Here is a 26,907-nt window from a genome sequence, read left to right as displayed (position 1 = left end):
ATCAGTATTGACAATACTAAGGTTGCTGGACAATTAATCTGACTCAGTACAAGGTAGCTATTTATGCCCCTTTATGGTTGTGATTGCGGACAGATGATTGTCCCTCTATGGGACACTAAGGTGGTTTAGTCCCTGTGTGAGTATCTTTAAACAACAGGAATTGCCAGGGAATGTGTTAAGACAGAACATGTCAGTCAAATCAGCATCTGAGGTTCTTAGCTGGCAGATAGTTGATTCATTTACCATATCACAAACTTATGCATCCATCATTGCAATGACCAAAGCCCTCTTGGGTGTTCACTCCTGGCAAGTCCTGTCCCCTCTGGCACTTCACCTTGCCCATCTTTACAGCCACGGGCTTTCTTTGGAAGGAAGGAGGCTCTTCTAGTTATGGGGGACCACAGCAAGATTCAAATCAGGCTTCTTAATTGCTTGGGGAGCCTTAGTGAGGAGGTTCCCTGCTTCAGATGAATACCTTTCAGCTCAGAAGGGGCTGTGCTAGCAAATGTGTTGCATCCTACACTCAAAAAAGGCTGTGATCCCAAGAGTATCTGGCACTGTGAAACAGTGTAAAAGAAGGCATATTGCATATACTGGAGCATATACTCTCACATATGTGAGCATATACTCTCACATTGCATATACTGGAGAGACGCAGTTTGGCACATCACCTCCTGGTTTGATCATTGATCACTGGCAGAGTGAGACGGCTGCCCCAGGCAGCAGGTACCAAGGGTATCGAGCAGGCAGAACTATGTGTATCACATGACCTGCCTGCAACACTCTAAGCTAGTCTAGTGCCCTCAGGTGCAGTGGAGATTGGTGTCCCATTGCCAATATTGAAGAAAGAGTCAGTCTAAGGCAGGTGTATACACCATACCTTTAAATAATTCTGGAAACTGAACTACAGTTCTCAGCAGTGCTTTATCCCTAGAAAAATAGGTGCTGGTACTCACCATGAAGTTGTTGCAGTAAGTGCCATATGTTTTGACAACAAAGAAAGAGATGTCAGTACTGCGTACCTTTGAGTACCCCCGGGGGGGGGAGCACTCATCGTCATTTTTTTATTTATGTGCCGCCTTTCCACAGTTAAAACAATGCCCAAGGCAGCTTACAATATGAAAAGGTTTACATAACTACAAATCTAGCAAAGTAGTCATAAAATTATAAAAAAACACATTAAAAACTACGTAACCAAACTGAACAATTTCCACATAAAAATAAAGATACAAAAAGGTAATATCCGTTAATATCAGTAACGACAGCAAAAACTCCCAACAAAACTTCCCCCCAAATACCCCAGTCCTTGCTGGGCAGCAATGGTTCTCAGCCCCCTTAAGAAACTACAATACCCATGATTCTTTAGGGGTGTGTGCTTTAAATGTATGGTGAATACACAGCCTAATTGGCTTCTATATGTGAAATGGAGGAAGGGGGTGCCATCATGTTATTTGCCTCAGGCAGCAAAATGCCTTGGGCCGGCCCTGTCTCAGTGAAAATATGGTGCAGTGGGTAGGAAACTGCAGATTCTGCTATTCCTTTTTTTCTGTACATCATTGCTGTGTTACATTAATTTACATCTAATCTGTATGCTCGCAGATTCCCCCCCCCCCCCGAGGGGAGCCATGACGCTAACAATGTGTACCTTCCATTGTAAGGCACTTGAAATCTAATAATAAATTATGGTGAATTCAGTTTATTATGTAAATTCCATAGTGTGCTGACTAGAAGCAGTTTGAATCATTTTATGGTGGATATTTTCATAGGGAGTTGCTTATGACTGGATGAGATCATCCTTTGGAGAGAGATCACATGGATTCTAAAAATTAAAAAATAATGTTGGCTTTTCAACTCAGAGTGCAATTGCTAAAAACTAGCTCCCAATATTTTTGGCACACTAAATGACTGTGCTGAAATGTATTGCAAGGCAGTAGAAGAAATGTGCTGATTTGATAAATGAAGAATATTGCTTTGAGTGTTCCAAGAATATTACATTAGGCAACTCAGCTGATCTCAAATAAACGTTGTAGATGATGCACTGTTGTTACCATTTAATCTGTATACAGTAGTCAGTACTCAACTAACCCTATTTGGGCATGAGCTCCTCAAGATAAGCAGGTGCTGAACTTAATCTGAGTGGGTCCTAAAATACATGACTTTGGCTGGATTGTGTCCATTGTTTTCGTGTTTAGGTTTCCTTAAAAAGGGGAGGAAACCTGAAGAGGAGCACAGAATATTGTGTAGTGCTCCTGAAGAAGATTCTCTTCTGAACACATAAGCAGTACCTTGTGCATCTAGAATCATAGAATCATAGAGTTGGAAGAGACCACAAGGGCCATCGAGTCCAACCCCCTGCCAAGCAGGAAACACCATCAGAGCACTCCTGACATATTGTTGTCAAGCCTCTGCTTAAAGATGCTTCCTCCCTTTTTCTTTCTAGATTGGGGCCTCTTTCCCTTTTCCTGTTAGCCCTTCCAACAGAACATTTCCACTGAACCACTTTCCCCTTCAATGCATTTGATGTACCTTTGGCAATTTTAATAATAAATTGGGGAGGCAATATGCATAGTAAATGTTTGCTTACTGATGTAATCTGCTTAACACAGTGCCTTGTTTTTGGAGGATTTTAAAACCAGAATGGACCATTTGCTTTAAGTAATAAATGAGGTGGGATGCCTCTTCCTACACTTGACTATTTATCTCTTAAAAAAATAATTCTCTTGAGATTCTTGTTCCATTATGGCCCCAATGATTTTACAGTGTGGTCTTCATGACTAAACACTGTTTGCTACAGCATAAGCCTCTATGCATGTAGGCTGTCCTCTTTACCTGGAACTCTAAGCATGCTGGATTCAAGCTTACAGGGACCCCCACTTCTGCATGTTTGGCAGCCTGTGCATCCCTTCAGAGACCACCTATGTGCCCTTTCAATCCTTCCCTCTACACATAGACAGCATCAGGAAGGGGCCAAAAAAACCACAGAACATCAGGTTTAGTGCTAAGGGTGCAACACTCTTTCAACAAGATTTGCCCCTTCACATGTGTAACACAAAAAGGGAGCGTCAGGTGTGTTTGGATGAAAGGAACATGTTAAAATACAAAGCTCTTTATTATTGTTTTATTGTCCCACCTTGTAAGGAAATCAGGCTGGGCACATATGGAGACCTGAGGCAGTTAGTGACCATAAATGCCAGCTGTTTATTAATAATACAGTCAAAAGGGGCCTGTGAGTTACACTGAAGACATTTGTCAAAAATGTGTTTGCTAACTTGCCTCAACTGACTGGTAGGCAGTAGCTGGTACTGCTTGCGCCACTGTGCTTCTTAGGGAGGATGTGAGCTGCGTCTGGAACTATTTGGCTTTTTAAATAACATGACTCCACTGGGGGAAAGTATATTAGTTCAGGGCACCTACAAATTTAGCATGTACTTATCCGTATAGTATGCTTTGAGACTGCAATCCATGACTGTAACTGGATTAATTTCACTGTACGGCAGATGTCCTGACCCCTACCAGATAAATCTATGTCTTCAGGGCAGCTTGACTTCCTCGTGTAGGGTTGATTCATCACGTCACTTTTATTTCTTCTTAGTTCAGTAGTGTATTTCATGGTGCTCCTGAAATATACTAAATATTACTTCATAATGCAATCAAGTTAATTAATAGGGTTTGATTATCTTGAAAATTACTTTGAAACTTGTTTTTCCAGTTTCCTGCCAAACTGATATATTTTGCAGCTTTCAGCTCAATTCAGTTCATGCTGCTTCAGGCTACCAGAATAAGTCCCAAAGTGTTTTACAGGGAGAATAGTATACAAAACATAATATACAATAAAATATACATTAAAACAAAAATACATAGTAAAAGCCTTTATCCACATAACAGCCATCCAACAACATAAAATGACCACTACACTGACATGAGAATGAACACAACAAAGAAATGACCCAAAGCAAGAGCATTGGCAATGCCCAAATGCCCAGGAGAAACAAGAGCATCTTCTCCTGGCTTTGTCAGAAGGATGACAAAGTCAGTGCCATGCAGGCTTCCCTGGGGAGAACACAGCTGTTGGTTCTTGCTCCTTAGGATTCTCAAAGCGAGTCCCAGTGAGAAGATGGGACAAGCAGCCAACCAGGGTGAACAGGCCACATACATGCATGTTTCAGGGACTCCAGAAAAACGAATCATTTATCAAAACACAATACTGCAGACTGGTCTGTGACACTAACTGAATAAGAGAGTCATGGAGGGCATACATGTATGGCTCATAAAGCTGTCCACATCATATTGAAGAGAATCAGGGTTGGAGGAGCCATTGACAAAGTGCTGTCTGATGGACCGTCACCTTTCCCCCACCCCAGCACAGGGTTGTCTGGTATCTTCCTGCTTGATGAGTTCTCCAAAGGGAAAGAAGGAGGAAGCTGACAGGATGTGTTACCCATTATTTGAAGTAAATTTTACTCTGACTTACTAATTGCCACCCATTCACCCGTCCTTTATATCTTTGTACAGGTGTTGTTGTTTTTTAAAAAAAGAAAATGCAATGTGCTTAGAAATTCTGAACATTAAACAGTATATAAATACCTGAAATAAATAAAATAAGTATCCAAGCAGGAAGATATTCGCAGGCAGGAATTAACTGTTGAATGACACACACATTCATTGTTACACGGAGGCGGCTTTCTAATCTACCACCTGACCACCTTTGCATTTGTGCCAGATGCAACCTGTCTAGCATCTACAGAAGGCTTTTCCGTTTGCCATAAATTTTAACAACTCGGGGGCAATGGAAACATGATTAAGCAAAGAGTTGTCCAGAAGAACAATCAAATTTCAGGCATGTTAAAGGAAAAACAAAATAGCATTTTAATTAACTGCTACTCTAATGCTGAAGAGGTGGCAAACTGGAAATTAACATTTGGCTGGCTCCAATTTGATAAAAATTATTCAGAGTAGGGTGAGTCATTAAAGTAATCAATCCAAACTCCTTCCTTATCAACTAAATAATTCATTTGCAGGTGAACTGACCTGCCACTCCTAGGAAGGAAATGATATTTGCATAAATGGTAAACTCTGAGATTTACTAGTGGCAGTTTGTGGTTAGGGAGCAGAGAGCTTAACCGTGATCCCTAGTCTGGAAGACATGCTAAGCCAAACCTGTGTGGTTTTGCAAAGCTAAGGTTTGGCTTAGCGTGTTGTGCTGCTGGTGATGTGGCTGAGATGAAGCTCAGAGAGAGTTCCAAGAAAAGTTATGGGAAAGGTCAAAACTTTTCCAAAGTGCAATCGTCATCAAAGGATAGATGCAACCTTTATGTTAATGCAGTTTTCACACTGAAGATGGATACAAAAGTTATGCCATTATACTGGCACTGTCATATGCATGTGACACTCCTATAAAGAATGACCTGCTTTTGACCTTTGCTAGCTAAGCTCCAGGAACCACTGAAGATTTTGCATGGGGGGGGGGAGATCCTATTAAAAATAGAAACATAACAATGCAGTAGAAGAATATAAAAATAAAATACAGGCTTCATTAGTTATCTTGTTATATCGCTGCTGACATCTGGTGACAATTAAGCAGTGTTGTAGAGCATATCCTGTTTTCCCAGTTACTTACAGATATTTAATTAACCTGTTGGTGAGATACGTCTAATAAGGATTGTGCCAATTTCGGAGGGTTTTTGGTTTATTACTGGTGAAGGCATGCTGCAGAAAGCTTATTACAGGTAGTTCATTTCATTTAACAGTTTTTTCCACGACAGTCACAGAAACCCAAAATAACATGAGTACCAATATGAGCCAAAAGAGCGAAAAACCAGCATTGAACTTGAACCAGGGAAACCTTCATTCAAAGATTTGTTCACCCATAAAACTTACTGGCTAATATTGTGTGAACTGCTGTGACAATAAAACGTGGAGAGGGACCTGTGTTTGTCCCCCCCCCCCCCGGCGTTGGATGAAGGGTGGAATACATTTGCAAAAATTAAAAGTCATAGTACTGATTGTGTAGATCAGCTAATGTAACTAATTTGGTCTAGAACCCATGAATCAACTATCTAAGTGCTGAGAATACCAACCATTTATTTATTTTGGATATTTGTATATCACTTTTAAATAGTAAGTTCTTAAGTGGTTTACATAGTAAATTCTTATTACATAGTTACAGATAAAAACAAGAACTACTAAAAAAAAACAGAAAAACAATAATAAAAAGCAATTAAACTTGATACAATATATATATTCTGTGGGGATTTAACTATATGTCATGTTAACTATGCATGCCTATGAAATATGCAAAGCACACAACTACTTAAACAATAACAATGATGGGGAAATTGGCTTTTAGGGTCACTGCTCGCTACTTATAAGACTTGGAGCACAGACCTGTGGTCCAAATTTACATGGGATATGCATATGATAATTTATTTGAAAAAATGCAGATTTAGATCAACTTTCAGAGTGAGGCTAAAAACAGATTCTGACTCCTGCTGTTAGGACTTCATTGGCTCTTGGTCTTCTTAACATAGTGAGTGGTTGGCTTTGAGCAATACTGCATTCTGCAGAATGCTCAGATAAACTGTCAGCAGAGTCAAAATAAAGATATAACCAAGTGTTTTAAAAGAGGGGAAGGGATAAGAGATCTTGGAACTAGCAGAAAGTATGTATGCCCCCCCCCCAACCTGGTCAGGCAACCTCTTACCAACATCCTTACTAGGTTTTCGTCTGGGGTGGTTAGAGGTCTCCAAACCATCTAAAACAGATTAGGATTAGCCAATGTTGATAGGCATGAAAGGAGCTGGTTTACAGGTATGGAGATGAGTTGTGTTGACATTAGTATCCAGTTCTTAAAATAATTACAAGTCACCCATCCCAACAAGGATACTGTGATATCTTTGTTAATTTGTTGATAAATGTGCATTTTAGTTTTTGCCTTCTGTTTAGAGTGAATCAGAAGGGAAAACAAGCATTTTCAACCCAGCCCTGTAAAACTGTAGCCAGTTCTCTATTTGGCAAATGGACTCCCCCCCCCCCCCAGCCTGAGTGTTTTTCCTCATTAAATATCCTGAAAGGCTGTTGTTAGTGGGAAATGTTCATATTCATACAGAGGTAGCATATTAATCACAATGCAATGTACTTTAAAGTTTATTAGATTCTGGTGGATAATCTGCCTTCAAATAGCTTTGAGATTACATCAAATATTTCAAATGACCTTCTACCTCTTTTATGCATGTGTATCTAATGAAAAAACATGTTAATTTGAAAGATGAGATCATTTGAAATAATGTTAAAGGGCAACAGTTTAAAATGTACTCAGCAAACTTCCAATGAGAACTTTAAACTAAAAGCAGTGACCCAGTACACAGTGCTTTGCTGTTACAGCTCTTTACTTATTCAGCCTACAAAGGCCTTCAAAGCTCTGGGAATGTCTAGACCTGAGTCTTCCGGGTGTGAAACAGACTGTTTTACATCACACCACACACTTCCTGGAAAGAGGTATTTTTAGTTTGGGCTGTTAATATTACCATGGTGTGCTGCCTTACGCCAGACTTGTTTGGGGCCATATGCAAAATGGTGGAGACGGGATTCAGAACCTCTTAGGCTTCTCTTTTCACCTATCGTACTGAGCTCTGTGCATTGTTGAAGTCCAAAGGGTACTCTTTCACATGGTGCTCTATAAAAGGACACTACCCTTTCCCCCTTGCTCCCTTGGATGCTTCAAACTACTTCCCAGAAACCTGAGTGACCTCTTCCCCCCACCCCTGCTGAGGCCCTTCTGCACCATCCCTGAAGCCCATTGTCTGTGGGGAGGCAGGGGGTGGCCTTTTTCATTATGGCATTTCTCTGGCAACTCACTCCATGGAGAAGCTCACCTGATGCAGTTTCTCTTATTTTTTGGCATCAATGGAAGACTTTTTTTTAAAAAAAAGATACCCTTTTTAAAAAATGCTTATCTGCTGAGATATTATTCTGTTGTTTTGTATAAGTGTTTGCTGATATGGTATAATGGTATATATATAATGTTGATATAATATAATGGTAAATTTAGAACGGCAGGGTTGCTTCATTATAGTCGGAACCATGCTCCCTCATAGCCATGCCCCATTTAATATTGTACAGCCTTCTAAGATTATACAATAGTAAGTATACAGCAACAATAATTAGGGATGCATTGAACAATCAGTGCAGATTGCCATGTTTTATTTAAGTTGTTAAATGTTTGCATCTAGGTAGATTGAACCATTAGCATTTTAAATGCCCACTTCATTCTTCTGAGGGCTTTCGACGAGTCAATGCAGCATGTGCAGTTACTTAGTTCCATCTAGTTGATAGTCAGAAAGCAAAGTGGCAGTTTCAGTTTATTAAACAGCAAAGAAAAATCCCTCCACCTCCAAAAGTTGGGATCCCAATGGGTTTAATTCTTTTTTGTTATAACTGAGAGATAGGAAGCTATGAAACTTAAATGTCAACTGCTGGGGAAAAAATCAAAATAATTTGAACCTAATTTTGTTTCAGTTTGTTTTTACTGTTTGTTTCAGTATTAGAAACTTGTGCAATGTTTGTAAGATTAATAATAGAAGTTCAAAAGCATAGTGTAAATAAATATCCTTTACAAATAATTTGTAAATATTGTTTATGCTGTGACATAGGCGTGATCTTGAACTTGCTGCACTGATTTAAAAAACACCAACTTAAGTTGGTACAGGTTAGGCTAGTGTGAAAATTTAATGAGATGAAAATTGGGCAGTATGGGGCTATAAATGTAAAATGTACCATTATTACACAGAAAGACTAGCTAATTTGGGTTTGCATACACAGTGTAATGTCACGCTACAGTCTAATTTTATTTTAAAGCTCAAAGATCCTGAACACTTTCTTTTCTACCCTTTCAAAACAACAGCGTGGATGTTTCTCAGCTGATGCTTTTGTCTGCTTGCAGAGGAAATCCTTTCAGGAAGCCCAGGACAAGGCAGAAATGGAGCAAGCGGAAAACCTGGGGGGAATGGGAAGGAAATAATAAGGTTTTATTTTTGCATGCAAGGACGTCAGAAGCAGGGCAGTGATTCAGGAGTCAAAACCAAGAGGATCTGGAGTGGGGGAAACTGCTAGAATGTGAGCTCATTATAAAGCATTGCTTATCACACATAAATAATAATATTTTACCTTCTTTTGCTTATATGAATTCAGGATAGCATAGCCTCAGCAATCCATGCTCTTATATTCTCCAGGTTAGATGATTGTAATGTGCTCTATGCCACCAGTCTTCAGCTGGTCGATCAGGGCCCACTAGGTGGTCATGGCCTGACCTTGGGTGGGTCACAGCAGGAGCCGTGCCACCATGCAAATATATGATCAGAGATTAAGAAATGGGTCCCCAAAGGCTTGTTTGGGTTAAGAATGGGCCCTAGGTCTGAAAAGGTTGAAATTGCGTCTAGTTCAGAATGCTGAAGGTAGACTACTAGATGTTCCTAGTTGTTTTGATCATTATACCAGTGCTACACCGGGAATTGTGCTGATTTCATTCTTGGACCCAAGCCAAAGTGCTACTTTGGATCTTTTTTGTTTAGGATCAAGTGGCCTTCTTTGCCTACCCATAACATTAAGATTTCTGTTGATGGTATTTGGCAGGTGCCCCTGGCATCTAGAAGGAGAGTGGGTGGCTTCTAGGGCCTTCTTAGTGATGGTGCCCAAATTATGGAATGATCTCCACAGAGAGTTTGATTAGGTTCACAGAGCAAATGTTCCCCATCCCTTACTTCCTACTGCAGCCAGTTACACACTCTCTGAAAAGCCTCTCTGTAGCGGGGAGGGGCTGCTGAATAATGTGGAATGCAGTATAGTTGCTGGGGTCAGGGAAGGTGGAGGCAGCTGCATTTTAGAGCGCCTGCACCACCATCATATGGGGACTTCCAAGCAGCTCCTGAAGCCAGCCAGAGCCAAGTGCTCTGGGCTGCTGAGACTGCTGCTGCTGTGTTTCCAGGGGACATTAGATGAAATCCGGGGACATTCCGGGGATGGAATTTGTCCGGGGACTTATTGAAACGGGGACATCTGGTAACCCTAGTATAGGAGGACTGCTGAGGCTGAGGTGCAGGAAACTTCCCTTCCATGAACTGATTTATCTTGGAAGTCTTTCTTGATTTGGGGTAATTCTCCTCACATCCTCCTGCTTCCCATTGTTCTGGAAAACCCTCAGCTAAAGGCTTTTTGTGGGGTACAGTAGCTGTAGGGGACAGGAAGGCATAGGAATCTTTCATTCTTTGAACTTTCCTAAGGATAACATCTTAGGATCTCAGAGATCAGCTGTTCCTATGAATGGGGCTGTAAGAACAATGCACAGCTCATTATTATTGACCTTCTATCACAAAATAGGAACCTGACTGAAGACTACAGGGTAAGCGTGGCCTGGGGCATGTATATGTGAGGCTGCCTATACATGGAATTGCTAGACTTTTGAAATCTATCCAGGCTATTGTAATTTACCAAATAAGTTTATATTTTCATAGTTGAATTTTGGAGGTAAAAATGGAACAACTGGGATGTCAGGCACTATGAAAATGGTTCCACTGGTGCTCACTAACTTTAATTTGGTGATCTCTGCCCATAAAGTCTTAAGACCTAGGCCTCCACTCTGAGATGGCAGCAGCTCAGCCTTCTGGAAAGCTGTTGCCTCTGCCAAGGAAGGAAAATGATGACTGAGTCTGGGTCACTACAGTCAAGGCTCCCTCGTCTCATGCCACCATTTGCCAAGTCATTCACTATTGCCTGCTTCACATCTCCCCACATGCTCCAAGGCACAGCCTGTCAAGAAAGCACCAGTATTCTTGCCAGATCTAATGCTTTGCTCGATGGTGAAAAAGAATGGGCACTTAATTAGAATTTATTGTGAAATGGCGGACACTTCACTTTGAAGAGGCCCTCTTTTTTCTGCTTTCTTTCTTTGTCGTGAGGTGACTAAAGATTTTCATGTTTACCTTTCTGACTAAAACTTGTACAGTACTTGACAAGTCGTTGAAATAGCAAAAAGAAATGAGGCCTGTTCCAAACAAAGCTGCCCTGGGGCATTTGCTGCCTGAGGCAAAACCACAAAAGACACCATTACCCTGGCACCATCAAGTTATATAGTGCCCAAGACTGACCAAGTATTTTTTCCACCTGAGGCAGAAACTCTGTCAAGCATCCTTTCCTGAGGTAAAAAAACAATAATAATGAATTCAATAATAATTTGTGTATTTTCATTACACCTAAAATCAGTTGCCTGAAGCAGGCACTCCACTCTGCCTAATAGTAGGGCTGACTCTGTGTGTTCAATATGATGGTGTGCCCTGAGGTGTCCAACTGGGCAGTATAATTTTAAAACTGCATCTCACTTGCAGTGTGGGTTGTACAGTCCACTTTTGTTACCTCAGGATTTTACCAGTTCGTTTCCATCTCATTCTGCTGCATGTGAAGATCAGGTTCTAAATGTATAGAAGCGTTTCCTGCATGTGAAAATCTGGAATGGTCAATGAGTAAAGGAATATACGGTGTCATTACACGTTTTCCATACCTCGGTCATGCCCATGTGTGCTAGCCAGAAGTGTTTTCAGAGCAGAGGATTAAACTGTGCACGGAGCAGAAACAGAAATAGAAAGAATGTTTCGAAAGAGAGGCTGAGCAACGAAGGTCATCTTGACTCTTGCACCTAAATTTGGAGTCCAGTGCCGGAACTCTAGAGGTCAGACATCTGAAGAACACATTTGTTCTCTCTGTTATCTGAGATTTTCATAGATAAAGATACCCAGTGCATACCTCTGAAGAGCCAAGTTCATTCTTAACGCACAGCGTTTGGGAGGTTTACCCTTCACCCTCAGTCCTGCTGAGAGACAATCATAGGGAAGAAAATAGCAATGGGGGAAGGGGGACCTGCATTACATTACTTACTTGAGAATTCAAAAGAAAAGCCTATTTAAGTTTGCAATAAATAAATGAGCTTCAAAATATTGGCGGTTTCATCAATATCCATGCAGTGTTTTAAAGTCAACTACTGTCAAAACAAAGGACAGGCAGAACACCAGTTTGTATGTGTGTTTTTGTTTTGTTTTTCTATTATCTGCTATTTTTGGTACTAAGTACAGTAAATGCGTTGTTTTGGTTGTTAAAAAAAAATAGAATCTCAAAATACAGTAAATATCCTTTCCCATTCCCACATGAATACCAAAGCAAACTAGAAATTGATTTTTTTAAGGGGCTAGAACATAAGGCCAAATGCCCATCTAGTCCAGCATCTTGTTCTCACAGTGACCAACCATAAACAGGACTTGAGTGCATTTGTGATTCACAGTAACTGACAACTAAAAGGCTGCAATCCTGTACAAGTGAGTTCCATTGAACTCAGTGGGATTGTTGGCAGTTGTAGGATCAGACTGCACATCATTTGGAGTTGTTACTTTTATGATTAGGCTTAAGATAGTTCCTTTCTGAACTTGATTCCATTATGTAGGAAAATGCAGTATTCCCCCACCCCCCTGAAGCTAAACGCAAAGGCTGTGTAGTTAAGGGGATACTGTGCCATTTATCTCTCAAGTCATGTTCCTAAACATCACATCTTTCATAACAAACTGTGTGCCTTAGTTTGACATTTAGCAGGTGGGTGAGAATAAAAATGGAAATGAATGAAAGTAGCAAATAACCATGTTACTGGCTTCATTGGGGCAGAGGTGAAGTGACGGTGAACCTCATCTCAGAGAAAACAGTAGGGTCCCAAAACTGTACAGTTCCTTATTATTTCAAATACAGGATTAAGAGCTATGTCACACATCACCATTTCCCTCACTGGTACCTTTGCTATATACAAAATCCATGTATACTGGGAGGGGTAGCTAGATTTCATGGACTGGCTGGATACAGAGAAGCGGTGGGAGGCATCAACTGGGGAACCCACAAGGGAAGAAGGCTCAGAGCCAGGGGATTGGTGGTGGGACAATGATGCATGGTCCGAGGGAGAAGAAAGAGCAGACTGGGAGGAGGTGGTGTTGGAAGCTGAAGAGGCAACAGGGTTTAGTGAGCAGGAAGAGGCTGTGACAGAGGGCAGTCCAGGCTCAGAGACAGAAGAGGAGGGGGGCCAAGAGGCAGGCTGCCCTCCTGTGACCAGCTCCCCTCCTCCCTGGTCTCCCAGAACACGCAAAGAAATGAAGAGGGTGGAGCAACAAGATACAAGGCCACAATTTAAGAAGGATGTTGACAAGCTGGAAACCAAGCCTTATGGAGGAGGGAGTCGGGTATGTTTAGTCTGGAAAAGAGAAGACTGGGAGCCTTCTTCAAGTATCTAAAGGGCTGTCACATGGAAAATGGAGCAAGCTTGTTTTTTCCGTCTCCTGAGGTAGGACCAAACCAATGGCTTCAAGTTATAAGAAAGGAGGTTCCAACTAAACATCAGGAAGACCTTTCTGACAGTAAGAGCTGCTCAGCAGTGGGATGGACTCCCTAGGGAGGTTATGGACTCTCCTTCCTTGGAGGTTTTTAAGTAGAGGTTGGATGACCATCTGTTGTGGATGCTTTAGTTGAGATTCCTGCATTACAGCCGGTTAGACTAGATAGCCCTCGAGATCCCTTCCAACTGCACAGTTTTATGTTTCTAAGGGAATATTGTGCTTGGGCTGAAGAAGGTTCCCCACACCTACCTAGATGGAAGAAGCTTCTGTTTAGGAAATGGCCATGTGTGAAGCAACCCTAACTAGGCCTCATTTATAAGAGTGATCTCCCTTGCCCAGGAAGAAGACCTTAGTGAACCTCAACCTTATAATGCCTCAATTATCAATGAACATCTACACTAATTAATATGCTGCTCCCCAAATTAAAATTTACACAGAATCCCTGTGCTTCATGCATTTGGTTGTGTGATGAATTCATGCAGTTGGAAACATAAAATTAAGGCTTCAGCTGTGGAAGGCAAACTGAGAATTTCACTGACTGAAGTTTCATTCAGAGAATTTCCACATACCGATGCTGTTGGGTAACAGATACAAAAGAAAAGAAAAACCTTCCCTCTCTAGTTGTCAAAATTATGACTTAAAAGATGGCAAGTGTGTGTGTGCACCATCCAATTAAATTCCTCAGTCTTGCCAGTAGCAGGGCAACCAATTCTCCTTCATTGTGCTTATAACATTGAGATTCCCAACAGCTAGTTGAGTCCTATTCTGCACCTTTCTATCACAACAAATAATATGTGCAGCCTTCCCCATTTCGTTTTCTGCATACTTCATCTTTCTCTAGGAGGAAGATAGGAGGAGGTGACGCAAACAGCAACTGTCTCTTCTGCTTGAAGCCTGTGAGATTAATTGGCTATCCTACAGCCTATCACCTGTTCTCAAGCAGGAGAAGGACAGCAAACTGATCTGTTAGCGTTTGACCCCTTCCAGTCAGCCTTGAAACCAGGTCACAACATTGTAAAGCATTGGCAACATGGATGGACAATTTCATGGCACACAGCAACAGTAAAACAAATGATGGTGCTATTTCATCTGTCAACTGCTTTTGACATAATGGAGTACGAGTGACTCCCCAAGCTGAAATAATGATTCTTTCCCCAGCATTTCTTAAAAAGAGTCATGACAGCCAGTTCCTCCTCCTCCTCTAAACTGCTGGCATTTACATTTCTGCGGGCAAATCCTTCACCATTGTTTCTTCACAACTTTGTAGAATGATCAGGGAGCATCGCGACATAGCACAAGTTACCCTGCCTGCAGGCAATGGTTTGAGAGACGGAGCATAAGCAGGCTGGTTCCACAGCTATTTCACCAGGCACAAGAAATTGGCGACCAAAACTGTAATTCTAACACCTGCTCCATGCAGGTGGAGCGGATGTTTTGTGCACAGGTGTGGGGCTCCACATCCATGGAACCCCCAGCTGGGAGAGCCAAATATACTGTGGCAAAGTGAACACTATTGCTGTAGCCAGGATAAAACCTCAAAACAGTGTTACGAGGCAGAGCAGGGATGCATCTACTGGATTCTAAGCTGACCTGTTCCCTATTAAGGGTCCCAGTCTTTGCCCCTCAACTGACACAACAAAAAACCTAAGCACACATACACACACCACTTATGCTGGTGCAAGTGGCAAGGCTTTGGATGCAGTGGTGGATCTGCTTCTTCCTAGCCAGAGTTTGTGTTGCTCTGCCCAAAGAATAAAGAACTGACAGATTGACTGATGGAAGCTCTTTGGCAAGGGTGAAGAACCTTAAGGCCAGGGGCCACATGTAGCCTTCCAAGCATCTCTGACTAGCTCTCAGGACTCTCCCCTTGCCACACTCCTCTGCCTCACCCCTCACCAGCTTTGCTTCACATCCTCTTGAGTGTTTTTACCTACCTAGAATGTGTCCTTGAACTCTGATAATTCCTTTGGCTTGTCTGGATGGAGGATCAGAGGTGTCTTGCTGTACCCACTTTTTCCTCTGGTTCTGTATTCCAGTGGGTTATGGTAACCCGGGAGGTTGCCCAGAAGTAAATATGACCACTAGGCTTGAAGAGCCTGATTCCCATTCCTGCGAGCACCTTCCTCTTGTCCTTCCATACTTTCATCTTCCTTTTCACCTCTTCCACCCTCCTCGGTTCCTTTATAATTATTTTTAATTGACAGTGTCCACAGGAATCCTGAGCCAGATCCTTGCTGAGGGTTTCAAAAGCAGAGTTGCGTCTCAGAGCAGACCACCTGCCTTTCAAGGTGTCGCCTTTTGCTTTTCTTTTTTGTCTCCTGGTCAAGTTCTCTTGAAGTTCAACCTTTGACATCTCTTTGAAGTGAAGGACAGCGAATACTTCAAAAGGAAACGGTCACTTCACCTGCACTCAAAACCAAAGCATTTTTCAGCCACATAGAGCAGTCCAAGAACTACGGCAGGAGTGAAAAAGTGGTTCTTTCCTTGAATGAAGAAGAGGACTTCAAAACACTGAGGGGAAAACATAGTTGAGGGGAGGGAATCAAATTCTGATGGGATCCAAGATGAATTATGCACGATAGCTATAATTTAAACAAATCTTATTCCTGTCTATTGAATGAGTTGGTGGGGGTGACAAAAGAGATTTGCTCATGTTTCCTTTTATTATTTGTACAACACATCAATCTACCTTGTACTTTGCCAGTGGCAGACTTTGGGCTTTCACATTTCAGCATCACCCTGTACAATGCTAAAATCCACCCTCACCCCCGCTTCTCTCACTCTGTCCTACATTGTTGTGGTGCCCCATGTAGCATGGTGCCCAGTGTGGTCAAACCGGTCGCGCTACCCTAAAACCGCCTTTGACTTTATAGGACATCCTTTGCTGAACTTATTAATACAAGCGACAGAGAGATTCTTGGCTATTATTAGTAACAAGAATGAAATCCAAATTGAGTACTGTGCCTGGAAATCAGCAAATAAGTTTGATAAATAAATACATTTTAGTTGTGAGAGGCCTATGACACTGAATGAATGAATGGAGTTTTAAACAGAAGTTATGTATGGTTAGTGTAACTCTGTAAAACAATGAATCCTCATGGTTGCCAGTTTCTGTTATGAAAGCATTTCTTCTTTTAGAGTTTCCAAGTTCTCAAAGTTTTCATTTTTACCAAAAGATGCAGGATGTTTTTTAAAATCAAACAAATAGTAAATATTTTTGTCACTGCATACTTACAGTACAAGCAAACAAATAGGTGCTGTAGTTCTTTGATTTACCTGAGTCATTCTTTTAACACTGGGTAATATGTGAAGTTAGTACAGTAGTGATGCATGGTACTGTTGTTCTTGCAAAATAATGTGTAAGACTTGTATAGCCTAACCTTACATTTTAAATGCTAAATAGATGAATAATAAGCAACCTTGTGGTGCTTTGTTTTGTTTTCTTCTATTTGCAGCGGAAAGTTGCAAGGAATCTCAAATAATAAAGATCAAAGAAGAGCCCATGGAAGTTGATATTCATGATTCCCAAGCCTCAGTTTCACCTAGCCAAAACATCAGTTATAGCACTTTACTCAGGCAAGAGATAACTGAACACATACAAAAGATACCAGAAGGCCGAGTGCTCCCTGAGAGAAACCTCTTCAGCCAAGATATATCAGTGAAGATGGCTTCAGAGCTACTTTTTCAGTTGTCAGGTAAATAAAGTAGTTGGATACCTACAGTCTACTTTCCTCGTTTTTGTTAAATTCTGAATTTGAATGTGTTGAACTGAGGCTGAAGTCCTTACTAGGACCTTAAGGCTACAATTCTGTACACCACGGGCAGCCAATATGGTGACCACCGGATATTGTTGGTCTTCTACTGCCAACTGCCGCAGCCGGCATGACCAATGGAAACCTGGAGGGTGCCATATTGCCTACCCCAGTTATACGCAATTACCTAAGAACTTAGTCCCATTGAATTCATTGGACATAATTCTGAGTAGATGTGTGTAAGATGGTACTATAAGTCCTTTTAAATGCAGTGTGGCTTTTTTATGAGTAAATGTGCTTCTGATAAAGCTTTCCTATCTAGAAAAATAGTGCTGCAGTAGGAAAAAGTAAAAAATACTGTTGCAGATTAACTGGAGACTTACCGTGCAATCCTAAAAGCATCCTGGAAAGAAAGTCCTACAAGCACCTCCCCGTTTACTCAGGGGTTATGTTCCAAGGCACTGTTCACATCAGTGAAATTGCTTATATTTGAAACACTATTTAAAAGGTCTGCAAACACCCCCCCATCCCCCATTTTGTGACATTTTTATGATGATTTTGGGTCACTTCTCGATTCGGCACGATGTGCATATGTGCGGTCACACACATATTGAACGTGCGTAAATGGGGGTTGCCTTTATTGTATTTAGACTGTAAATTTGTTTTGCTTTTTAATTTTAGTTTATTTATTATTACATTTATATCCCACCTTTCCTCCAAGAAGCTCAAGGTGGCATACATGATTCTATGCTCCCCATTTTATCCTCAAAATAACCCTATGAGGTAGTTTAGGCCAAGAGATGGTGACTGCCCAAGGTCACCCAGTGAGCTTCATGGCCAAGTGTGGATTTCAGCTCTCAGGTTCTAGGTCTAACACTCTAACCACTAAACCATATAGGCTCACTGCATTACAGATAGACACAATTTTACTGCCAGTATCTGTGTGGTGCCACTTCTTTTCATGCGCCATTGTTCCTGTTCTTAAAGGTTCAGTAGCATATCCTGTGGTCCTTTCTGCCCTGTTGAACCTGTGGCACTCAGTGGAAAACCATGGGCACAGAACTTCTTTCCTTTTGAACAATAAAGTTATGAGTCACAGCAAGATTGCAACATTTGAACTGGATGTGGAGAGTTTAAATTTGTGTTCTAGGAAGATTACGAAATAGTTTCTGCCATCAGTTGAATATGCTTAATGACAAACTAGAAGGGAGTTCCATTCCAAAAAAGCAGTTAATTACCTGGGCAAAAACCTATTCCTACATTGCCTAGAGGAAAAATTAAGCATGCATGACTTTTGATTTTTCTTTCCCCACCTCTGTATGTGTGACATGAGACATATATCTTACTTACAATGGGTGCCATAAGCCACAGATAAGTGCTTCTTTCCAGGTCTCTAAATAATACAGGAATAGTTTCCTTGCAGTCATTTGTTCTAACACCAAGGCACCTTGTTTTCCTTTTGCCAATTTCTTTGTTTCCCATAGTATTCAAGCAAATTTATAATATCAAAGGAAAGCACATAAATTGAATAGGGGAATTTTTCAGCAAGGGAACACTGATGCATGTTTTACAGTGTAAATGAGAGGTTGGGGAGGAGATTTGGATAATAAGTTGATAAATCCATGCAAATAAGATTTTCCTCAGCTGAAAATGGCCAGAACTAGAACTTTTAAAGGAAATACTTTTGTTCGTTTTGACTAATTAAAAATAATAATTTATATCTCTGCAGAAAAAGTGAGCAAAGAGCACAATCACTCTAAGGATAACACCATCACAGCTACAACTAGGTAAGCAGCATAATTGTTAGAGCATGATAAGTTGATGTATAAGGGCTTTTATGCATACAGAGAAAAAGGTCAAAGGATTTAGTTAATTTAGCTGGTTAATTTTGGGTGTGTTTGTCCTGCACCTGCATGTGTACCTGCACCTAGTTAAACATGAGAGTGTGTCAGCAAGCATGTGAGAGTGACTCAGCACAAGTATAAATACACTTATGGTTGAAGCAAGTTTGCTATTGGCCAAAGTCTATTCTGTTTGGGACACTGCAAGGTGACTGTATGCTGCTGGAAGGATGGTACAGTGGTACCTCTGGATACGAATAGGATCCGTTCTGGAGCCCCGTTCGAATCCTGAAGTAAACGCAACCTGTGTGGGTCACGATTTGCCACTTTCGCGCATGCGCGTGACGTCATTTTGACCGTCTGCACATGCGCAAGTGGCAAAACCCGGAAGTAATGCATTCTGTTACTTCCTGGTCGCCATGGAGCACAACCTGAAAGCGTTCAACCTGAAGCAACTTCAACCCAAGGTATGACTGTACAGTATATTACAATGGAATATAACTTAAAAGCTGTGGAACTGTGTTATTCTGTCAGTAAAGGAACTGACCCTACCTAGAACTATCTGGTGTTTCTCTGTTCCATTGGCCCACTTCACTGGCGTGTTGAATGGGCACTCTGCAAAGGCCATACAGATAAAGCATCCTATAATATGGCAGGTACTTGGCATTGGAGTAGTGGGAATGTTATTTCATATTTTGAAATGCTGCAGTGTATCAGATGGAGAATCGTACATGGTGTAATCAAACCAAAGTTATGCCCTTTTAAATCTCATTGATCTCATGAGCTCATAGCTAAATATTTCCCACAGAAATTAGGGGATTTTAAAAAAAAAAAAATGGTTAACTTTGGCATGATCATGCCCATGCTATCTATGTGATAAGCTGATATATTTCTGTTTGACATGTGATTAAAAATTAATTCAATCAATAAGCTCATAGTATTAGGGCAGCCAAGGCAATAAATCAGCAGCAGCAACGTTGATACATTTCTGATGTGCTTATAAATCATAGGATTGTTAACTACAGCAGGAAGGGGAAAAAGACGTTCTCTGTACCTACTTCCTGTAATAGAGACTCACATTGGATATGAAACCTCACTCTCTCGGTCCCTCTTCACCTCTGGCCTCTGTCATGCTTGATTATTGCAGAGTTGTTCCAAAGTGCAGTGATTTCTCTCGTCCCTGGTCTTTCCTTGAAATCTCACTTCAGTTCATCGGTGCCTCTTCTAGATTCAGCAAAACACAGAAAAGGAAAAAGCAGCAGTCCATTCCATTGCCTCTGCTTATTCTTATTTAGCAGAACAAGGCAGGACTGTAGTTTCCCAGGTGTCCTGGCAAGTCTTGTCAACCAAGGCTGTGTCCCTTCTAGGTCATTAATGCCCATGTGGATGGTTGTGTCTCTTGGGCCTTTGTGGGTCTACACATGAGCACCTTAGATTTTTTGCCTCCAAAATATATCCCGATGTTTCCTATCTGCACTAGCAGGCAGAGTTTGATGAGATGTATTCTTGCTGTGTGTTATTTTCTCCACCCCTCAATTAGTGCTTCTGTACCCACCATAAATTCTGGAAACCTGGAGTCTGTTGTGAGCAGGTATTTGTTTACCTGTGTGTATGTGTGTGCAGATACACCAGATTTGCACAAAAAACAGTAAAAAAAAGTGTGGGGGGGTGTCTGTCTGTCCAAGTCAGGTCAGGATTTGGATCCCTTGCATGAAAGGCTACCACTTGCTTTTCCTCCTGCTTTCCACCTCATCTATCTGCAAGGGCAATTTTTATTTTTAATAGAGCTGTTTTGTGCAGGAGCAGTTCTGCACAAAAGGCAGGCTGCGTCCTTTCCTGTGGGCTGATAGAAACAAAGTGGAAGTGGAAGGCTGGCAAATGATAACACCCAGCGAAACCTCAGCACATGTGTAAACAAACAGGCAAACAGTGCACCTCAGAGCACCAATGCTCAAGTAACATGCAATATTATATGGGACTTGATTATCCTCAAAAGTAGCATGCAGGTAGACCCCCAATCATGAGCAGAAATCCATCTGTTGAACACCCCAAACACTTGGGTACAGTATACCAAAGATAATTATCCATTCTTTCTGAACCATTTATCTATTCCTTTATTTTTATTTATTTTTTTAATTACATTTATATCTCACCTTTCCTCCAAAGAGCATAAAGTTGTGTACGTGATGCTTCTCCTCCCTATCAAATCCTCACAATAACCCTGTGAGAGACTGTGGTTGTTCCAAGGTAACCCAGTGAGCTTTATGACTGAGTGGGGGGTTTGATTCCTGGTTTCATAGGTCTTAGTCCAACACTCTTAACCACTACACCACTGTCTCTTCCATTGCAAAATCCTGTCCATCATTTTAGTCCATTCCAGGTATAGCTCAGGTCAATTTATCCACACAAAAACTTTTGCATGCAGGAGGCAAGTTTTACTTGTTGGGTTGAACATGAACTGATTTTCCCTCCGTCAGTAAATAAGTTGTGTAAAAAGGCACACGGCTTCTCAGTTTGTAGTCCTAGAGCTCTGAGGTCTTCCTGTCACAACCTAAACAACTTCCTTGCATAGGAAACAGAATGTATTGGCTCAGCCAGAGATGAGGGGAATAACTGTAAGGAGAATGCTTAGCTTCATTTAGGCTCCTCCAGTGATACAGACATTTTCCTGAGAAAATCAGTCTCCCACTAAGGGCCACTCAGGACGGGGAGAAGCATTGTCCTCCCTATAGAAGAATATTCAGACAGGATGTGTCAGTCTTCATACTGACATTTACTGTATCCACACCAGCTGGGTTAACTTGGCTTGGACATGCTGCTGGAACATATGTCTGAACTGTGAGCTCTTTGCAATGTGGCACTCCATAAAACCTGATATACTGTGCCATGTTCTGAAATTCCTTTGCACAAACATCACTGGGCTTCAGGAACATGCATGTCTCCTTAAAATGTCTCTGCTAATGCTGCTTTTCTAATGCTAAGCATAGCCAGCAAAAGATGGTGGTTCTTCATTAAGGAATAGCTGGGAAAACATAGAGGCCATGCATCAAAATTAGATTATTGGCATTGAGGGCTTTTGACTTTTAACTTCAGGGGAGGCCCATGTGGTGGTTGTGGGCCACCCACCTGCCACTGGGGTCACTGCATCTTACCTGGATGGTGATGGGATGGCAGCAAGTTCGGGGTTGGGCAGGTGCAGTGGTATGGTCAATCTAGCACTTCCACTGGTGCCCATCCCCCAGCCTACATTGCCCTGAACCACCTAGTAAGGAGAAGTGATGCCAATATCAGGAGAGCAGCTCTGTCTCACCTCAAAAGCCACTACCATTTGTCTCTTTCTCCAAAGTATTTCTACGAAAAGCTCCAGTTTTTTGGTTTTGATACATGGTATTCTGCATAGATAACAATACAGAATTCAGTAGTGAGTGATGGTCAGGTCATTTTGTAAAACAACTGAAATTTTGTTCCAAGGGTTAGTCTTTATTTGAGTTTCAAAAGCAATTTTCATTGTAACATTGTAATCAGAACGTATTTAATTGTGCATTACTGTGATTTTCTTTCTCTGATTAGTATTATGTCAGCTTAAAAGAAAACAAATCGTTCTTTTCCTTAGCCCTTTTTTCCCTGAAGATACATTTAGACAATCACCGTTCACTTCCAACTCAAAAGATCTCCTGTCTAATGAGACTGCTGTTCATGGAAGGACAACAGTACCAGGTATGGGACATTATGTTTTTAGTAACAGTAAAGTTCCGATATTGTGATTGAAAATTCCTAGTTGTGTTCAGATACATCAAGTGGAAGCATCACAAATCCTGAAACAAAATATATCAGAAGTCATCGGCTTTGAAAATATAAGACACCAGTCATAGGCCTTGAAAATATAATTGGCTAAATAAAATGTATTTAACTTAGCATGAATTAATGCTAATTAGAATTAACTGGGGTTGGATTCTTCAGCTAGAAAAAAAAACATTAATTATTATTTCCAAGAACTGAAGAACATTGCACTGCACATTGACGCAGGTTGACATCCAATGGTGGCTGCACACAAGCAATAGAGACTTCCACTCATGCAACGTTGGATTTCACCCATAGTCTTTTATGGTCAGCAAGTCACAAAGCCTAGAAAACTACTATGAAAAGGGATGTTGATTAGAAATTCCTCAGCACATAGAGTTCTGGAAACATTTACTTTATCCCAGACTCATTGGGTTGCTTTTCTACCTACACAAATTCAGCTGCAGTTTTGTCATAATAGGATAAATATTGCTTGCTACTATGACAAGTGAACTTTTAGGTATTTGGTCACTCTGGGTCTGTTGGGGCTTAGGCAGAGTGGAGTGAAGGAGAGGTTAGCATATATAATTGCCCTTACAATTACCAGAAACACAAGATCATGTACAAGACATTATGTATTTTCAGCTTTTCAATTGAAGTTCTGCCTCATCCCAACAAAATCTCAAAATATTTCCATAGTGGCTAACAAACTGAAAGGAACTGGAACTGGACTTTCTGCTTTTAATTTTATGTCTGTATAAATAAGCACTTTGATATTTCTGTCAACCTGTACATTTTAAATCATTTCATCCCTTTAGAAACCCTCTCAAAAGGGCTTTGCTACGGAAATATTTATTTTATTTATTTCATTGTTGCATACCAGCCAGCTCTTTCTAACTTTTAAGGAGGCAGGATGTGAGCGCCATCTGTAATTTACCTCGTAAGAAAAGAGCATTGGCTGCCTGCCAGGATATCTTAATGTTGCTGTAACCTGACATTAACTTCAGCTGAAAATGTGGTAGGGCAAATTCCAGACTCCTGTGTATGTTGCACAATTGTCCAGAAATCTTGCATGGAATCCAGAGAAGAAACTTTGGTTCTTTGGAAGAGGACACACATGCAGCTGGTGGTTTTCTTGCTGTTTTTGACAAAAGGCATATGTATAACTAAATACTGACTTCAGCATGCTCTGAGCTGGTGGGGGAGCGGGGCAGGTAGCGAAAGCAAAACTCTGGTAGAGAGCACAGTTATTTTCTGCCTGCTAATACAAATAAATAAAGGGGTGGTGGCATCAGCTGCAGTGGATTCTCTGGACACTCATTGTTTGCCCAGCTCTGCCACGTGCTGATGTAAGGCCTTGGCATACATGCAAAACTTGAGTTTCTGTCCCCTCTCTTCCGCTTTCCATGTGCATAAGTGGTATTATTAGCCAGCGGGTTAAATCCATGTTCCTTGCAAATGTGGAAGGTTAATATATGATATGTGAGCCCGTCAAAATGCATTAACCAAGTGTTACAGTATTACCAAAGGAAGATCAAATTAAACTCACCGGGTGAGGTCATAGCTTGATATCAACCGAACTGCAAGAGCTCAAGCTTTTGTCTGGTTGTCAAATGTGTTTTTGTTTGTTAGGATGCTACAGACATGAAAACTTTCACTATATTTGTAAAATTAGGAAAGAATCATTTGCATTGGGTAAAATAAATCCTATCACAGTTCCATAAATTTGCTGCAAGGATACTAAACCAGTTTTCATTAGGGCTGAGTGGTGTACTTGGCATACACCACACATGTTTCGTTATGTCTCGGGGTTCTCAGAGGACAAGCTAGTAAATTCCTATGCACTCAAAAAGGCTGCCATAAAGAGACGTCACTGGTGGTGACGGGATGAGGGAAGGGAGATACCTTTATTCTGTCTTCTCTCCCTGCCTTCCCTCAGGTGTATTCATTATGTATAAGGGCGGGGGGTGTAGCTCAGTGCTACAGCATATTCTTTGCATGCCAAAAGGTTCTAGGTTCAATCCTAAGCATCTCCAAGTGAGGCTGGAAAAGACTTCTGTCCTGTCTGAAATCCCGGAGAGCCACTGCTAGTCACCATTGACATCTACTGAGATACCTAGGTAAATGGTCTGATTTGGAATAAGACAGCTTTTTGATCTATGAGTTTTCCTTGAATGAGAAGCACCAAAGGACCTACAAGGGCTTAGCTGAAAGGAGGGAAGAAGGTTCCAAAGTGAAGAGGACCCTCAGGAGAAGAATCTGTTCCTGGAATAAGTCTCGCAGGGGCAGCGTCCCAGATCATTAACACTCCCAACAGTAGCCAACTAGACACTGTAGCCAAGTTCACAGGAAGGGCATGATACACAATCTGCACCATCTAGGAAACTTTGCTTATGAAAATTATAGTTAATAGCCATTGCTAGTGTTATGGTCTATATACTACCCCAGTCCTGTGACAATGAGTTTCATAGGTTGGTTATATGTTGGAATAAGAAATACTTCCTTTCATTTGTCCTAAAGCTGCTGAGGGTTTGTTGCTTTTGCGTATGAGGGTTTGTTGCTTTTGCATATTAGTATTAATAGTATTGTTATTATGTTCTTAGACCACTTTTCAGACAAATATTGTCTCCCAAAGTGGCTCACATCAGTTTAAAAAAAACCCCTGAGGCTTCTGCCATCAGGCTTACAAAAGAAAAGTCAGGACACACGAACTGAGGGGAAAGGTAGAAGAAGTATGTCAGTTTGACAATGCCAGAACAAGGTGTTGAGTCACAACCAGGCATTTATATCCACTTAAGAGTCAGGCGGATCTTCCTATGTGGGTGTCCTTGCCTGGATTAAGGTGCTGCGACTGGCCCAGCAGCTCTTGCTCCTCTGACTGATGGCAAAGGCCAGAGTGTTCTTCCTGTCACATCTGCAGGGCAACTGGCAGTTAGAGATTTCTTTCTGGCAGGAAACTCCCTGTAGCAGTGATAGATGAAACTGGTCTGGTCTTTCCCTTGCTATGATGTTCCTAGGAGACAGAAGGTGGAACCAGTGGATGGTAGAGACCAGAGTAAACTTCCCTTTGGCTCTCTGACCCAAGGGTGACTGACAGTTGGAGTCAAGTGCTATTTCACACAGAGGGAAGAAGCAAGCTCCCTTCAGCTCCTCCTCCTTTGGCTGATAAATGGAGCCAGACTTACCTTCTCTTATTCTTTCTGGGAGACATAGGGTGTAGCCTTCCAGGGGCCTGTGTTCCCTGGCAGACAACAGAGGCTAGAGTGTGCATCTCTTCTCGTCTGTGGACCCTCAGCATGGGATACAGAATATATTCTTGATTTGGAGACTGCCTGGGGGTGCTGGAATCTCGTGTGGCTACCCCATGTGGTAAATAAGTGAATCGTAGGAGGCAGTCTTCTTGGTGAAGAAGCTTCTGGATTGACTGCACCTACTCAGGTTGGATCCTGCTGTACAGGAAGAAGTTTAAAGAGATTCCTTTTCTAGTGGAGCCTCATTTTAGCAGCAAGGGGTTCTCAAGCTCTCATGTATGTTATGTCTCTGGTCATGCATTGTGGCTTGACCTCTATTCCTGATTTCACAGCTCCTTTTTCCCGGCTCCTAGCTCACCTCATAATACTTCCCATAGTTCAGTTCCCAATGAATAATTCTTTTCCAATTCCCTCTTTCTAGCCATTCGCAATTTTTACAAACTCCTATTTTGTTGCTCACTCAGTGATCCTTTTTATTTGCTAAAAAGCATCTCTGTCTTTTAAACTCTACCTCAGAAGTTATTTATTAATTTTTAGCCAGTCTTACACTCAAAAAGAAAAATCACACATCACCTTAATTGTTTTGTCCCTTTCCAGCTTTCCTATCACTTTTTTCTGAGTTGAGGCAATAAGAATTTCATACCGTATTCTCTGTGTGGATATTCTGTAGGCCTTTATTGGAAACATCATAACTTGCTGTTTGATCGTTTTAATTCCTAACAGTGAGGGCATTTTTACTGCCACAATACACCGAGTTGACATTTTCAGTGAACCATTTAGAAGAACTACCCTTCTAAAATAAAATGAATTCATAGTAGAAACTGAGACTAGTATCAAAAGTCCCAAGCATCTCAGGAGCCTTCCACACATG

The 26,907-nt window shown here is 41.3% G+C and overlaps 1 protein-coding gene and 1 long non-coding RNA gene across 8 annotated transcripts in view; one reads left to right on the top strand and one right to left on the bottom strand.

Annotated features, from left to right (window-relative positions):
- Positions 1–26,907, top strand: part of ZNF827 (zinc finger protein 827) — a 112,064-nt gene that overhangs the window by 56,761 nt on the left and 28,396 nt on the right. For all 5 annotated transcript variants that reach the window (XM_081925904.1, XM_081925907.1, XM_081925905.1 and 2 more), the window contains exons 6-8: positions 16,868–17,107; positions 18,894–18,951; positions 22,619–22,722. In XM_081925904.1, the coding sequence (XP_081782030.1) occupies positions 16,868–17,107; positions 18,894–18,951; positions 22,619–22,722 (402 nt within the window). The remainder of the gene's footprint in view (positions 1–16,867; positions 17,108–18,893; positions 18,952–22,618; positions 22,723–26,907) is intronic.
- On the bottom strand, positions 8,528–11,866 carry LOC309378059. Of its 3 annotated transcripts, none has more exons than XR_014171817.1 (2): positions 11,791–11,866; positions 8,528–8,992 (listed from the first exon to the last, which is right to left on the bottom strand). It is a non-coding gene; the product is annotated as an uncharacterized lncRNA (long non-coding RNA). The 3 variants fall into 3 exon arrangements; XR_014171818.1 differs by lacking the exon at positions 11,791–11,866 and adding an exon at positions 11,404–11,766; XR_014171819.1 differs by lacking the exon at positions 11,791–11,866 and adding an exon at positions 11,549–11,766.

This window comes from Podarcis melisellensis (genome assembly GCF_964234715.1).
Source record: "Podarcis melisellensis genome assembly, chromosome: 9".
In the NCBI taxonomy this organism is placed as follows: domain Eukaryota; kingdom Metazoa; phylum Chordata; class Lepidosauria; order Squamata; family Lacertidae; genus Podarcis; species Podarcis melisellensis.
The sequence above is the reverse complement of the archived record's forward strand: the minus strand, read 5'-3'. Positions and strand labels throughout refer to the sequence as shown.